The 17440-nt window shown below is 43.1% G+C and overlaps 2 protein-coding genes across 2 annotated transcripts in view; both read right to left on the reverse strand.

The window, feature by feature from the left end:
• Positions 1–17440, reverse strand: part of LOC112663707 (olfactory receptor 9Q2-like) — a 51183-nt gene that overhangs the window by 3327 nt on the left and 30416 nt on the right. The window contains 1 exon segment of the mRNA XM_035701884.2: positions 14532–14808. The gene's annotated coding sequence lies outside the window, so the exon portion shown is untranslated.
• Positions 5681–9973, reverse strand: LOC112663706 (olfactory receptor 9Q1-like). The gene has a single exon (XM_025452777.3). The coding sequence runs from the start codon at positions 9958–9960 to the stop codon at positions 9025–9027; it is 936 nt and encodes a 311-aa protein (XP_025308562.3). The 5' UTR covers positions 9961–9973; the 3' UTR covers positions 5681–9024.

Genomic DNA, 17440 nt, shown 5'->3' on the forward strand with positions numbered 1-17440 from the left:
TTCGCTTGTTGTTTTTTGTAAGTACTAGCAATAACCTTGGAAGCAAAACAACCACCATAAGCTCCTTTCAGCACCTAACAAAACACAGTAAGCACTATCTGGTTGCTCTCACCATCCTGGAAAACAGCAGTAGTGTGATAATAGCATCCAAATTTGAAAGCAGAAATATTTCTGCACTCTGGTGTCTTAGGCTTGTTAGAGGAGTCTCAGCTAATGGATGTGAGGTCCTTAGGGTTCTAGAACAGGGATGTAAAGGAGGACTTTGATTCTATTTGATTACCTGATGCACCAGCGGCCAGGCCAATATGGAGCAGAGCCATTAGCAAAAATAGCAAAGGAAAGAAGTTAGATCTGGAAGCTGAAGGCTGGGCACGGACCATCATCACCTGAATCTCTCTTTGTTAATGCCTTCCTCCTTCATGTAGCATTACCTCTGCCGGCAACCTACCGATCCAGAGGAAACCTGTGTTCTAGATCACCCACACAAGATGTGTGACCCTAAGCAAGTCACTTTTCCTTTCTGAACTTCATTTACCTTGTCTGTGTTCCCTTTCAATAAACAATGATACAGCATGAGTCCATAATCATAGCAACCAAGGTGAGGTGAGGTGGCTTCCAGACCTATCTGTCCTCACTTCATGGAGTCTCTCTCTTTCCTCTCACCTTTGGCAAAATAATAAATCCCTGACACTAGAGCTTCCTGGGACTTTGTCAGACTCAGATGACATAACAGGTCTAGAGGGGCTAGCCTTTCTTGCTGAGCTTCTGATCCAGGAGTAAACCTTGCTGGCGGTGCTTCCTATATTCACTGCCCCAGCATCATGCCTGAATTGGTCCCTGAGGGGAGTCTCCAGGGAAAGGCAATTTATCCTCATGTGACTTCTAGCGAGGTGTCTAAGATCTTTGAGGATGTCTCTCTAATTTCCAACTCCAAAACCCACATCCCACGTCCTACTGTCACTCAGCAGCATCCAATGGGGCTGGTTCCTGGTCTTGCCACATTTCTGCTTTGTGCCAAAAGGAATGTGCTTTTTTGAAGGTTTCCTATATCTCAGTTGGGAATTTTGTCAAGGGATTTGCCCACTGCCACTCTAGCCAGCTCTGACCTGATCCCAAAAGGAGACTGTTTTGTAAGTGTAAGCTTTTACTTTCCATCACCAAGAATTGGTGACTCTGAAAGTTCACTGTTTGGCAGAAACAGAATCATGCAAATGGGGAGTCACGAGAAAAATTGTTGGGGAGGCAGATGTGTGAGTGGTAAACAAACTTCTACCAGGCAAACAGCAAATTCTTTATGGTGATTGAGCTCTCCTCCATAGTACTGGTTCTCAAACTGGTCCTCCTGGTGCATAAGAATTGCCCAGGGAATTTATTTAAAACATGAATACTATCATCCCACCTCCAGAAATTCTGATAGAGTGCCTCTGCTGCCATGGGGAGCAGACTTCTACATTGTTAACAGGCATCCCAGGTGGTTCCAGGGAGGAAAATACTTTTACTGTTCTCACAGGTTTGAAAATCCCTGCAGACTGTATCGCCCATGTGGAAATTCATATAGCATAGCAGCATATTAAATGATCCATGAGGTCCTATAATTAAGAAACTTTGCCAATGCAGGGCACCTGGGGGGCTAGTCAGTTAAGCATCTGACTCTTGGTTTCAGCTCAGGTCATGTTCTTGTGGGTTGCGAGATTGGCCCCACCTTGTGCTCTGTGCTCAGTGCTCAGCAGGGAGTCTGCTTGGGGGTTCTCTCCTTCTGCTCCCCCCATGCACACATGTGCCCTCTCTCTCTGGAGTGAATAAATAAATCTTTATTTTAAAAAGGAGAAGAAACCTTGCCAACATTCTTAACCCACTGTTTCCCAAAAATATTTGACCACAGAACCTTGTTTTCACTGAGAGCAGATTAGCAACTTTGCAGAATTTGAGTTCCCAGGGATGGATGCGCCTTATGCATTACAGCTCTGAAAAAGTTCAGCAGTTGACCAAATGCCAAACAGCAAAGCCATAATCATTCCAAGAAAAGGCATCTCCTGATGACTCATCATCTCGAAATCTGGCTCCATTAAGTCTCTGCAGACTGGCTGCCCCAAGAGCAATGGCTCCTACTGTGAAAGACTTTGGGAGGGGGTCAGGCAGGCAGTAGCATCCTTCCAGACAGATTCCTCGGGAGCTTTTTAAAAAAGACTTATCTTTCAGTTCTGAAGAGGGTCCAATGGCTGATCTCCTGCAGCCACTTCTTCCCCAGGAGAAATAGGCTGCTGAGACCATCAGAACCCTACTTTCAGGAAGCTATGGTACAATTTTAAACTACCATCAGATAATTAGTAAGACTTTAGTCATCATGAGGCCAGCCTCAGGAAGCAGAATGGACCTCAAAGACTGTAGACCCAAATGTCACACTTGTGAATATTGGGGTCTATATAATACAGTAGGGGAAGTTTAGAGGTATGTTGCTGAGAACTACAGATATGACCAACTTGTCTCCTGATTTACAAATTCAGGGCTTGGTGGTAGCTGAACCAAAATGTGAAAGGGAAATCCAGTAGAATAATAATAGCCCAATAAAAGACCATGTAAGTGGCTTACTATAAGCCAGCTGACTCTTCTATGATGATAAATGATGATGATGATAGATAGATAGATAGATAGATAGATAGATAGATAGATAGATAATTAGGTAAAAAGAAAGATAGATGAATTAGCTGATTGAATCCATGCAACAACTCCATGAGTTAGGTACGGTTACAATCCTCATTTTAAGGGGATAAGAACCTGTAGGCAGACAGTTGAAGCAGATCATCAATACTGCCAAAGTGAGGGGCAGAGCCAGAGTTTGAATCCAAGCAGTCTGGCTCCAGAATGCCTACTCTTAACCTCTATACTCTATTGCAAACCCTCATGAGGATGTCTCTGAACCCCATATTTGGGGTCTTTATATTCTTTCTAGCCTTTTAGAAAAGAAGGACTGGCCCTAGAATGGGACCTATATTGCAGAGTAAGCAGATTATCATAGAAAATTCTGAGAGTACTTGGCCAGGCAGTATCACAGCCCCAGAGAAAGGATGGACTCAGCATTGCCCTCAACCCCATATGACCTCACCCTTCTAAGGGCAGATGATTGGATGAGGAGAAAACTTGACCTGAGCTCATCGCAGGAATAATCCTTTCTTCCTCCAAAAGGCTCTTTTCTTGAACTACTTTAAGTGGGTATCTGTTTCTTGTGGCTAAGGAGTCACATCTCACAATCTGCAGGAGGCGTTAAGAAGACAAGTTTGGGTGTAAGGAGGACATGTCTTCAGTATTTACCCTGGGATCCATCTCTGTTATCTTCCACCACCCATGGTGGATCTCATGCCAGTAATTCAAGGTTAAGGACTCCTGTGGGCCCATAAATTTACTTTGGAAGCACTTATCCTGATGTGACAGTTCATCATTGTTTTCCCCACCCTCGCTTTACATATTGTGGAACTGCCAGATTTTTAGAGGATCCCATAAGATCTAGAACTACAGGGGACATTAGAAGTTAAATGGCCTGAGCTTTCCAATTTATAGGCAAACAGGCTGCAGTCCCCAAATGGGAAGATAGTCAGTGGTTGGATTAGTTCATTTGATTTCCAACCATAACTTTTCAAGGCCGAACTGGATAATTGGCACCTTACCCAGTGCCTCCTTACTTCTCCCAAATACAGAAAAAGCCCCAAATAAAGATGACCAGATAATCAAGTGAGTTTTTCATGATTCAGTTCTAATTCTTAAAAATGCATTATCTGCCCTTCCTAAACCCTGGTACAAGTCTCTGCCACTGCTTCCTTGATAGTTGTCTCAAAGTTTTCTTGGAGCTTCTATATCTGAACTTCCCAAAATGGTGGAGTTAGAACTTTAGGGATCTAGTCAAGCTCCTCATAAATGTGGAGAATGAGATCCTAAAAGTCATTCTGGGCTTCTCGATGAAGTCTTTCTTCTCAGTGGTAAGCCACAGAAGCCCAGCACCTAACATGGCTGAAACACACAAATGAATTCACTTCAAGACTCTTAAAATCTTGGGAAGTGAAGAGGAGGGTGCAGCTAAACATTAGGAACAACTGGGACTGGTAACTCTCATGAAAACAAAAATTTCTCTAGTGTCCATAATGGTCTCTGACTATCAGCTTTAGTTTTTCCCAACCCAACTTCTTCCACAAAGTAGAAAAAAAATGGCCAATGGTTATGTCCACCCTTCACATGCCCCAGCTTTTCCACCACAGAAAAGATGAAAATCACTTTTTCTGGTGCCAAGTTAAAAAAAAAAATTCTAAGGAAGGCCTCAGACGTCATATGGCCAAGGGACAAGGTACCAGGATTGGCCTAATGTTGGTCAGGTGCCTACCTCAGGGCCAGTCAGTGGAATCCAGAAAGATGGGCTCTACAGAGAAGCAGAAGTGCTCATGTGAACTCAGGGTCAGATTCCCAGATAAGAGGGGATGCTAGTCTGCTTCTAAGCACCAACTTGGGGAAGCAAGAGGCATTAGAGCTGGAAGCAGATGTGTCGCTGTTGTTTAAACAGTTCATGTTTATATCCTCCCGACAGATCTAACTACCATCAACAGAGCATTGGAAAGACAATTGCTGTTTGATGATGTCTTTAAGCTTGACATCCTGACCACCTAAGGCCCATGCAAAGTGTGCAGAGTTCATCTCTGGCCACTCCACCTTCCTTGGTTTGAGGCCCAGTCCCACACTTCTCCATTACTTAGGTTCGGGTGCTCACTCATCCTAACCTTTGCTCAGGGAGGGCTCCCTATCAAACAAAGTGGGTGGTGATGCATTATGTGGGTCCTCTCCTCAAATACTTTATACTTTAATAGGGTTAAAGGCCAGATATATAGAATGTCAGACCACAGAGGGGCTCTTAGAATTCTCATATTCCAGCCTCTCCCCAATTTTTCAGGTGGAGAAATTGAGGTACAGAATTGGGAATTCCCTTATGGAAGGACACAGAGCTAGTTAGTGACAGTCACCACCCAGCATTCTTTCTATCAGGCTCTGGTCCCCAGAAAAGAAAGCCACACAAGCTGATTTTAAGCAAAGGAATGGAAAGCAAAGAAAGGGGATCAAGAGGGAATCATGCCCCTTCTTGATTTCTTGCAAATTATGCCTTATTGCTCATGTCTACTGCAATCAATGTATGGTAATATCTACTAATTGAGGCTGCCCCTAGAAGAGCTATGGTTTTTCTTTCTCCACCTCCTGGACCAAGCAGTGTGGTCCCCAGGACCTCTCTTTCAGGTCTGAAGCAAAAAAGGCTGGGAGAGTCTCCTGAAGCCACCAGAGAGCCCATGATACCAATAAGTCCCTTCTTTGAGAGCTCCTGGAGGACCCGGCTTCCTTCCTTCATGAAGGAAACCATGTTCTGGCAGGCACTTGAGGAGGGTTAGGGGAGGCATCCAGCTGAGTTCCAGGCAGGAGACCAGGAGAGTGTAGGTAGAGTATTATACTCACCATCCCCTTATTGAGCTGGATATCCAACATCTCTCCAGAAGACCTTTTTTTATTACCCTTTTAGGTATTACAGCCACATTCAGAACCTTCCCACAGATGGTATTTTCTGGTCTGAATAGCATAGTATGCTCTATGAAGATTTTTGAATGATTTAATCAACTATATATTTTTTATTAAAACAGGACTTTTAAAGTTAAAATATCTCAACAAAAAGAATCACAGTTTGTTTTATTTGAATGACTTCAACACAAGATGTAGCAAGATGTAAGAAAATACCAACACTTATTTACAACCAGGTAACCTTCATGTTATCAACTACTCTTTTTTTTTAATTTTTATTTATTTATGATAGTCACACAGAGAGAGAGAGAGGCAGAAACATAGGCAGAGGGAGAAGCAGGCTCCATGCACCGGGAGCCTGACATGGGATTCGATCCCGGGTCTCCAGGATTGTGCCCTGAGCCAAAGGCAGGCACTAAACCGCTGCGCCACCCAGGGATCCCCAACTACTCTTTTAAAATATCTAATGTAGGGGTGCCCGGGTGGCTCAGTTAGTGAACCATCTGACTCTTGATCTCAGCTCAGGTCTTGAGCTCAGGGTCAGGGGTTCAAGCCCCTCATTGGGCTCCACACTGGGAGGGGAGCCTGCTTTTAAAAAATAAGTAAACAAAATAAAAATACCTAGTTTAACTCTGTCTGTACTTCTTTTTTTTTTTTTAAAGAATTTGTTTATTTATTTATAGAGACACAGAGAGAGAATGAGAGGCAGAGACACAGGCAGAGGGAGAAGCAGGCCCCACGCAGAGAGCCCGACGCGGGACTCGATCCGGGGTCTCCAAGATCACGCCCCAGGCTGCAGGCGGCGCCAAACCGCTGCGCCACCGGGGCTGCCCTCTGTCTGTACTTCTATACATATGTGGATACCTCAAGATATTTTTTTTAATTTAAATTCAATTAGGCAACATATAGTACATCATTAGTTTCAGAGGTAGAGGTCAGTGATTCATTAGTTGCATATAACACCCAGTGCTCATCACATCACGTGTCATTCTTAATGCCCATCACCCAGTTACATTTTTCTTGACCGTCCCTGAGCTCTCCATATAGAGTAAAAAGTGTATGACATCCCCTATACAACACTGGGGCTTTATGGCCACTAGTTCCTACAGACAGTTCAGTTGGCCCCTTCCTCTTAAACAGCAGCCTTCAACTACCTGCTTAGAATTCCCCCTGCTTAGAAGGAGTTGTCTCCTTAGGCCTGGCAGCTCATTCTCTTAGCATTTACTTTCAATTCATGGTGTGCTCCATGCCTTCCAGAAGATTCCAAGAGAGCAGATAGCTATTTGGCATACTGCTCTTATTCATACAGATCCCATGTTGTCTCTTCAATCAGGAGGAAACTTCGCATAACTGATCTGAGCTTTCTAAGCCCTTCCTTAACCTTTGCCACCACCTATAACACAGTTGACATGGAAGCTATCTATCAACCATCCCTCTTGTGGAGCTGTAGATTTTCAACCTGGGCTTTCATAACCAGACAAACCACCATTAAATGGATCAAGTATTTCTTATGACAATTATAATATATATTTTAAATCATCCTGTCCTCTAGAAATACACATAACATCTTTGAAGATTTTAATGTGTTTTATTTTACTGCAGGTGATCTTAAATTGAGTATCCTTTGTACAAGTTCACCCTGGATCTTCAACTTTTCATTTAGCTGCTTCTTCCAATTTAAAATCCTGCTACTGGTATTCTCTGCTTTTCAAAAGTTCACGTTGCCCCCCTTTGCTTTTACAAAAGACCTGTTTTTGGCTAACTGAAAGAAATCCAAAGAGCATTTTCCCTTTTACAAAAAATGACAAAAGGCTAAAATAATGTTCAGCAGACACCCCGAAGAGCCAGAGCAGCCCCACTAAGCTTCCTCCCCAGGAACTATACTCAGCTGCTCAGCATCAAGCCACCATAACTCTGAACTGTGTCTGTGAGCATCTGTGCTTTATCTCAACTTATTCTGCATATCTATTAGCAAGATATGTCCTAAGGTATCAGAAAAGCCTAGGAGAGGTTATTTTGGTGATCTGGAAATGCTCAAAAAATTTTCCATATAAACTAGTGGTAATTGCTTCTTTGCTTTATGCCAATTTTGGCTTAAGAAAGGTTTCATAACAAAAAAAAAAAAAGAAAGAAAGAAAAGAAAGGTTTCATAGGAGGCCCTACTTTCAGATACCACGGCAGAGCTATACTGGAATCCCAGGTATGACACTGCATTTTTGGCTGGCTGAGTTTGGAATCATCCCTCGTTTGCAAGATACCGTCACCTCCCTTTTCTCTTCCATGATGGTTTACATCATTCATATGCCTGGGATCTTGTCTTTTGATATCCAAGGGACAGGGAGAAAAGGAGTTTGACTTCCAGGAATAAGGGTCAATATAATAACAGAAAATGAGATGTGAGTGGCCTGTTCCTCTTAGTGCCTTGATTGAGCACCTGTGAGTTAGAGAAGTGAAGATCAAGACCAACAGACTCTGAAAGCCTTCAGACACAGGTTGAGCTATTACAGACACAGGCATCCGATGCAGGATAACCCTCCAGCCCACCTGTGTGTGGAATGCAGCAGTGCTTTGCCTCCCTGAGATCAAAAACTGTAAGGACGTAAAGTCTATATTGATGATATACACACTGCAGATACTCTCGTGGGCAGTGGGAATGGTATCAATTCACAAAATGGATTCTCAGCAAATAATATGACATGTGGGGGCTGGAACAGGTGGGGAAGAAGGAAGAACAGGATATACTTCCAGTGGTAATCAGAGTTGACAGGCATGTCATCCTAGGCAATTTTTTGGTGATTCCTGTCAGGCACTCCTATAAACTACTGCAAGAGTCTGAAGAATACTTTGAGCAGGGTCAGCTTTATTAACTGGACCATCGAACTACTACTTTAATCATTAAACATGAATGCAATCTAAATGTTGAATCCTAATTGATGACATAATTCTGAAGTGTATCGGAGTGAAGAGTACTGATACTGATATCAGCAACTCACTGAGAAATGCATTTTTAAAATAAGATGAATTGGAGGACGAATTAGTGGATGGGTAAATGAATATCTGTGATAAAGCAAATATAACAATATACTGGCAATAGCAGAATCTAAGTATTTGGGTATAAACAGCTCACTATGCATTATTTTCAACATTTCTATATGATAGAGATCTTTCATAGGAAAGTCTGCAACAACTGCCATCTTGTTTTATAGTCACAGACCTGTCATGTGCCACATCTGGATTACCCAGGATTTAACTGCACATCCATTTGTCATTTGGCCTGGAAGTAAGAGCTCTTCTCCCAATCTTCTTGCAGGTAGCCTCTTCCTTTTCTTCTCTTTTCTCTCTGGAACTAAAAGTTCTGGTTCCTTTTTATACCTTGTACCATGACACATCTATTTAAACATTGAGCGTGCCATGAATAATGAACGTCCAGAACACTGGCACTGCAGAAGACATGATTCTCAGGATTTTCCAAGTTGGAAATGATCAGTACAACTCAGCTCTTTTGAGAACTTTCCTCAGGGCCTCCTTCACTTCCTTATTCCTCATGCTATAAATGAGGGGGTTCAACATGGGGATCACTGTTGTGTAGAACACAGACACCACCCGATCCTCCTGTGAAGAGTGGCCAGAGTTATCTCTGAGGTACATGAAGATGAGGGTGCCGAAGAAGAGGGACACAGTCGTGAGGTGAGAGGCGCAGGTAGAGAAGGTCTTGGCCCGGCCTCCAGCTGAGGGGATCCTCATGATGGCCACAACAATAAACAGGTAGGACACCAAGATCGCCACCATGCAGGCAGGGATGACAAAGATGGCAAACACAACAATGACCACCTCCTGGGTATAGCTGTCCCCACAGGTCAGCTTTAACAGAGGAGGAAGGTCACAGAAAATAAAGTCAATCTCGTTGTCCCCGCAGAAGGAGAGGGAGAAGGCTGTGATTGTTCGAACAAAGGCACTGGAGAAACCAGCCCCATAAGCCCCAGCCACGAACCCCCAGCGCGCCTTCTCGGTCATGATGGTGACATACAGCAGGGGCCGGCACACGGCCACGTAGCGGTCATAGGCCATGAGGGCCAGCAGGTAGCAGTCAATGGAGCCAAAGAAGGTGAAGAGGAAGAACTGAGCAGCGCAGCAGGTGTAGGACAACGCTGCCCCCCGCTGCAGCAGCACCGCCAGCATCTGCGGCACAATGGTGGACGAGTAGCAGATGTCCACGAAGGACAGGTGGCCGAGGAGGAAGTACATCGGGGTGTGCAGCCGGCCATCCACTCGGATCAGAAGGACCATCCCCGCGTTCCCCAGCAGGCTGATGACATAAATGGATAGAAACAGGAGGAAGAGAGGAAGTCCCCACTCAGGACAGTCGGTAAATGCAATAAGGAGGAATTCGCTCACCAAGGTGACATTCTTCTCTGCCATGGAGCTGGAGGTGCCTGATGCAGCTAAGGACGAGAAGCCAGGTCAGAAGCTATAAATAGGACTGACCTGATTTCTAGCTTATGTTCATTTAGCCAGTGTTATGGGCGAAATGTGCCACCTGCTGTGTGGGACTTCAGAGATGACTGGTCTTGGCTCCTGCCTTCAAGGGGATTCTGAGAGACAGAGTCATCATATATGTCAAGAAAGCCATGCATGTGAACATTTCAGAAGAGGATTGCACCTTTATTGCTAGTCAGCTGTGAGCTCCTGTGAGTCAAATGACCATTTAAAAAATCTTTTTAAATATTTTATTTAAATTCAATTTGCCAACATATAGTATAATACCCAGTGCTCATCTCATCAAGTGTCCGCCTTAGTACCCATCACCCAGTGACCCGCTCCCTCATCCACCTCCCCTTCTGCAACCCTTTATTTGTTTCCCAGAGTTAGGAGTCTCTCATGGTTTGTCGTCCTCTCTAATTTTTCCCCATTCAGTTTCCCTCCTTTCCCTTATGGTTGGTCCCTTTCACTATTTCTTATATTCCACATATGAGTGAAACCATATGATGATTGTCCTTCTCCGATTGACTTATTTCACTCAGCATAATACTGTCCTTAACCAAAATTTCCCAGTCACTCCAATAGGGGCTGATACATCCTGTCTACCAGGAGAGTATCTATCTCAGGGCTTTGTTGCTTTTTCTCTAAAACCACAGTTCTTCTCTTAGTTCAAACCCTCGTCATCTCTTGCCTGGATCAAAACCACAGCAGTGCAACTAACAGCTCTCTCTGCCTTCAGACACACTCCTTGCCAAATCTTGCTCTTCATTGCAGCCAGAGTAATCTTTCTAAGACTGTAATTAGATCACGCCTTACTCCCCTGTTAAAATCCAGCTCTGGTAGCCCATCACAGGTAGTACAGGATGTTCTGCAGACCCCTCAGCATGTCAGGGAAAACCCTCCACAGGGTCCTCCCTCCCTACTTCCCTGGGCCCCTTGCTTACCTCTTACAGATCACACCTGGGGCCACACCCCATCCTCTCACACGACTCTTCAGCCACACTGGATCATTTGCAGCTTCTCTAATCCCCATGTTCTCTCTCATCCCTGTGCCTTCTACAGGCCACCTCTTCTGGCAAAACACCTTATATTTCCCATCCCCAGGGTCAGATCATACATCTCACAAAAAAAAAGTCTCTCTTGAGTCTGTCTTCATTGGGTCTAATATGCCTTTGTAGAATAAATGAAGTTGTCAAATAAGATACAAAGTACCTTGCAAAGGGAAAGGCTCTATACAAATGTTCAAGTGATTATTTTCATTTTCTGAAAATGTTTAAAAGCAAAAAAAAAAAAAATGTCATGAAAACCAATCAACATTCACAGAGATCTTAAGCCATGCTTAGGCTTCATCTTCCATTCTCAACCTAACAAGGAGCTTCCTTAACAGAAAGCCACTGACTTAATCAGAGCCTCTTAGTTTGCCAAAAATTTATTTTATAAGAACTGATATTGTCCTTAATAATAGAAACACAGAGATAGAAACTATTCTAAATGGGGGCACCTGGATGGCTCAGTTGTTAAGCGTCTGACTCATGATTTTGGCTCGGGTCATGATTTCAGTCAGGGTCATGGGATCAAACCCCACATGGGATGCCCCACTCAGCAAGGATTCTGCTTGAGATTCTCTCTCCCTCTCCTTCTGCCCCTCCTCTCTCTCTCTCTCTCTCTCTCTCAAATAAAAAAAATACATATTTTTTTAAATGAAAGAATTATTCTAAATTATTTCAGTATTAACTCATCTAATCCCCATGACCACTTTCCAAAGTAGGAACTTTTATTATCCTCGTCTTACAGATGAATCTGGAAACAGATCGAAGGAGATGATGTCACATGCCCAACACTACACAGCCAGTAAATAAAACTGTCATTAAGAAGAACGCTGCACACAGAAGCACTATGTGTATCATTACTGGGCTTTGCACACATTACATGTCTGCTCCTCTGGCCCAACTGGACATGCAGTGATAGCTGCACAGCAGTCAACTCCTTTCCAAAAGCTGATGGGGACTTTTTGTGCTAACGGACAGAAAGTCCTTGGCAGAGTTGCAATGCAGCAAGATAAAGAAGATATTTGATCATCTTTAAAGCATTAGATCTTGGCAGCTAGTTGAACTGATGTACTGGGGCGGGGGGAGGGGAGCGGGGGGGTAGAATTATAAATAAAAGAAATTGGATCTGGGGATCTAAACTGAGCATGAACCAAGAAAACTGGATCTGTTCTCTCCCTTGAATCTCACTCCACCTTTACCTGGCCAGCCCTCTTCTCTCTACGTCCTAAGAGGTCATTAGTCTTCCACGGCTCAGAGCATCCTACAGGTATAGGGGAAAGACTACCACTCTGGCAGCAGGAGGCCTGAGTGGTTCCTGCCCTCCCATACCTGCTCAACTATGATGATGAGCAGGTGACTTAATCTCTTAGGGCCTCAGTGTCCTTTCCCCCCACACACACTCCACTCACACACAAAACAGTGAATCAACCTAGGAACAATCATGTCGTAGCTATCCCAATGTCAGTGCCTCGTCTTCAACCACCTTGCAAGTTTTGATCTGTCAAGAACTCTCTTCTCTCTGCCCTCAACCTGTTTTCTTAATCTGGGAAATCTGGTTAAAAGGAATATCTCACCCTGGTTTTTGTTCAGTTGTAGGCTGGAATAGAAGAAGCTGGAGACCAGCCTCTTTTTGTGGGCTCTTGGCTCTAACACAATGCCCTTTAGGAGAAGACACTAATAGTTGGTATAAAAGCTCTAAAGTCTCCATTCGGTGGCTAAAGTGGTATCTAAGGAAAGGCAATTATTGCTCACGTGGATTTTTAATGAGGCTCCTGGTCCCAGTCCCAGCCCCCAAAGCCCTGTGACATGCCCACTGCACGAGGGATAAAAGTCCTGCATCCTGGTTCTGCACAGTGCCCTGAGGAGTGAGACGCCTCTAGTCTAACTTCTCCAGTCAGAACCATGTCAGAAATCCTGCCCATTGCTACCCTTGTCATAGTGGCCGTATCCTACAAGAAGGGTGTTTTTAAACAGAAGGTTTTCATTTGCATAACCCAGAAGCACAAGCCCAGGAAGACCTCAGAAGACAAGTTGTATCTTCTAAATTTGCCCTCCCTAGGGGTGGAATGTTTCATTAAGTGTCAGGCTCTCACTCTCCCTCTTACTCACTCTCTCTCTTAAAAGCAAATAAAACCATGGGGAAAAACAACAGCCTAGTATATTGCCCAGAGGAGAAACTGGCAAGTTCTTTCTGTTGGCATGGCCAGCAATCTGCATCTTTGACACTGTAATATTGTTTAAACCCCAAATTCATAAGCATTTTGCCAAGTCACTGAATTTCAATACATTTTAGTTCAGAAAAAGAAATAAGAGTAGTGGGAGGGAGCAAAATAATTGTTCTCTTTGACAGGAGAAGAGAAAAAAAATCACCACATAGTTCATTAACCCATTACTGTGCTAAGAATTCTTTAAAAAGAGCATGAGATACAAAATGAAACAGACCTCTCCAAAAGAGAAAACACATGCCTCTCCACAAGGAATGTGCAATCTAACAGATAATCATCCATCTGACAAGGTTACAAGCACTAAACTCTTAATTAAGGGGATGTACACAAGGTGTCATGGGGATTCAGTGTAAATCAAGATTACTTATAGGGGGAACAGATCAGGGAGGACTTCCGAGGAGGCGATAGTTTGGACAGAGGTAGGGGGGCAGGGATGATGGGCAAAACTCTTCAGGAAAGGAGCCAATGTGAGGAAATTTCCAGGGTCAGAACAGCCTGGGATAATGGGGTGGTACAAGACAGGTCCAGGACTCAGGTGAGGTGAGTAAGGCACTCATCTTGTATGCAAAAGTTAAGGTGGTACTGAAAACAGTAAACAAGGTATACAATAATGTAAGATAATTAAAAAGTCAAAATTAACGCAAAAATAAAATCTAGGGGGAGCAAAATATCAAGCTTTCAAATAAAGACAGCAGTATCATTGATTGTCCTTCTGCCTCCATGTCTAATGGCTTAACCCAGCAATGGGACTAGGAGGTGAGCTTGAAAAAGAAGGGCAAGACCAAGAGCTTCCAGGAACAGGTTTAACAAGTGCTTTTTAATCATCTGGATGTATTCCACTTCTTTTCTCTCTGCCCTCCACTTAGGAAAAGAACATGAAGGGAGGTCAATTTAATTAAGATCTAATCCTTGCAGAGAGGATCCTCATTTCAAAGCCTTCTCTTTATCTCTCCTCACTAGAGCCCATGGATTGAGAGATAATTTCTCATTTGTATCAATGAGGAAAAAAGGACAAGAGGAGTCCAAGGTCATTAGTTAAGTGGCGAGTGGACTAGAAATTTGGTCTGGCCCATGCATACTGGTTGCTAATGGTCTCTGCCCAGACCACAGCCTGAACTGCCCAAGAGGACATTGTTTTATGACATTTCCCTGCCCAACACACACACATGCACATATACACCAAAGCTCATTGGGTGAAAAGGTGAATCCTCTGGGCTACGCTGTATTAACAAATTACCTTAAAATCACAATGGCTTTGCACACCATCTGTTCATGTTTGCCCATAGAAAATCCAGGTTAGATAAGTTGTCCTCCATCTGATAGCTATGATGTTTGAAAGAGGTAGGCACCTGGGGGGGGCTCTGTCAGTTAAGCATCTAGGACTCTTGATTTCAGCTCAGCTCATGATCCCAGGGTCGTGACATCAAGCACTCAGTTGGGCTCTCTGCTCAGTGTGGAGTCTGCTTGAGATCCTCTCCCTCTGCCCCATCCCCACTTGTGCTGTCTCTCCCAATCTGAAAAAAAAAAAAAGAAAAAGAAAGAAAGAAAGAAAGAAAGAAAGAAAGAAAGAAAGAAAGAAAGAAAGAAAGAAAGAAAGAAAGAAAGAAAAAAAGAATGTTAATGCAGGGGATGAGCAGGGAAATGTCATCATACAGTATATCACTAAAAACCAGGCCCCTGGAAGTGGTCTGCCTCACTCCCCTCCACATCCCCAGGGACCAGAATCCAGTCATCCAGTCACATGGCTTCTGCAGGGGATGCTAGAATATGTGCAGAAACACATAGATATTTGTGCAAACAAATGTATGGGTTAAAATCTCTGCCACGTCCTATGTTTTTTGTGCAGAACAAACTCTAGAACTAGCCTCCCCCCACCATGTTTCCAAGGACACTCAAGGGCTCACTATTGCCCTCTGTTTTCCTGCATCCACTAAAGCATTGTTGACATGCATGCTCACTTCAATGACTGTTCACCCTTCCCAGAGCCACATCACACCAAGCATAGAGCTTGGCCTTTTTCCGTATTCCTTCATTCTCTAAAGCAAAATTAACATGATGTTTATTTGGGCAACTGATTGACTTTTAATAAAGATGTTGTAGAAAATGTAAGAGGTTCCTGGTACTAGACAGAAGGGGGAGGGGGATTCCTCAGCTATTCCCATCACAGGGAATTTATCACTGGCTGCTCCTCACCGTTGCCTTAAGGCTACCTGTTCCCAAAAAGACCCAAAGATTTCTCTGCTCAGATAATCTATTATTTATATTTCTCTTCTCCTGTTCCCCAGTCTTCCAAATTCCTACGCAACCCAATCCACTGGAAGAAGACTCAAAATTGTTGAGCCCCACATCAGGGTCCCTGCGCAATGGGAAGCCTGCTTCTCCCTCTCCCACTTGAGCTCTCTGTCACTCTCTCATTCTCTCAAATAAATAATTGAAATCTTTTTTAAAAATTCCAGTTAGTTAACATATAGTGTGATATCAGTTTCAGGTGTACAGTGTAGTGATTCATCACTTACATACAACACCCAGTGCTTATAACAAGTCCCCTCCTTAATGCCCATCACCCACTTAACCCATCCCCCACCCACCACCTCTCCAATAATCCTCAGTGTGTTCTCTATAGTTAAGTGTCTTTTTTGTGGTTTGACTCTCCTTTCCCCCCTATGTTCATATGTTTTTGTTTTGTTTTTTAAATTCCACAAGAGTGAAATTATATGGTAGTTGTCTTTCTCTGATTTTTTTCACTTTACATAATACTCTCTAGCCTCATCCACATCATTGTAAATGGCAAGATTTCATTATGTTGATGGCTGAATAATATTCCGAGATTATATATATATATATATATATATATATATATATATATCCCATGTCTTCTTTATCCATTTATCAGACAATGGACATTTGGGCTCTTTCCATAGTTTAGCTATTGTTGATAAAGCCACTATAAACATTCAAGGTGCATGTGTCCCTTTGAATCAGTATTTTTGTATCTTTTGGGTAAATACCTAGTAGGACAATTGCTGGATTGTAGGAGAGCTCTATTTTTAACTTTCTGAGGAACTTCCACCCTGTTTTCCAGAGTGGCTGCACCAGTTTGCATTCCCACCAGCAGTGCAAGAGGGTTTCCCTCTCTCTGCATCCTCACCAACATCTGCTGTTTCCTGAGGTGTTAATTTTAGCCATTCTGACAGGTATAAGGTGGAATTTTATTGTAGTTTTGATTTGTTAATACCTTCAATTTCAATCATACATTAGAGATTCTTAAATTTCTTAATCAAAATGCTCTTTAGGTGTTTTTCTCAACAGAGAGAATTTCTCTTTTTAGGAAAAGAAAATTAGATCAAACCCCAGCTAACATTTAAATTTTTTTCTTTTAGCACACCAAAAAAAGGATTCGGGGCTCAAAGATGTCTGGAAAACTAGGTTATATGAAGCTAAACAATTGTCTTTACTAAAGGATTTCTCAGAGACCTCAGTTTAATAATACACTTTGCAAATCTCTGAAATGAAGTATATATTATGCAGCACTTCTCAAAAGTATTTGACCATGGAATATTTATTTGGCTACTGTGGTGTGACAAACAACCACAAATTCCGCCATACATGACAACAAGCATTTATTCTCACACTCTTTAGTCTATGGATCAGCCAGGATTTGGCTTTCTCAATTTGGCGTTCCTAGCTTGGCCAAGCTGGAGCTTGGCTCTCAATTTGTTTCACGTGTCTCTCATCATCTATGGGACAGCAAGCTACCCAGGACATGTTCTTCTTCCAACAACAGCAGAAGTGCAAGTGGGAAAAGCCATATTACCAGAGCACATTTCAAGTCTTTGCTTGCATCAGGGATGCTAATGTCCATCAACCAAGGAAAGTCACTCTTTCGAGCTCAGCATCCTAGAGCAGGGGAGTAAATTCTACTCACAGTGGAAGATGAATAAAGCAAATATTTTCTCAACAATAATCCAGTCTTCCCTATTGTCCATAAACATTCATGTTCTACCCATCAATCAAATGCCACATACACTTACCACCTCCCTGCAAGCTTCAAAAAATTACATGATTTGGATCAAAGTTTAGATTGTGTGATCTCTACCAGGTCCAGATGCAGCTCATCTTGGTCCAGAAAACTATGAACTAAAAAAA

The sequence above is a fragment of the Canis lupus genome, chromosome 18 (assembly GCF_003254725.2).
Source record: "Canis lupus dingo isolate Sandy chromosome 18, ASM325472v2, whole genome shotgun sequence".
NCBI classification, from domain to species: Eukaryota; Metazoa; Chordata; class Mammalia; order Carnivora; family Canidae; genus Canis; species Canis lupus.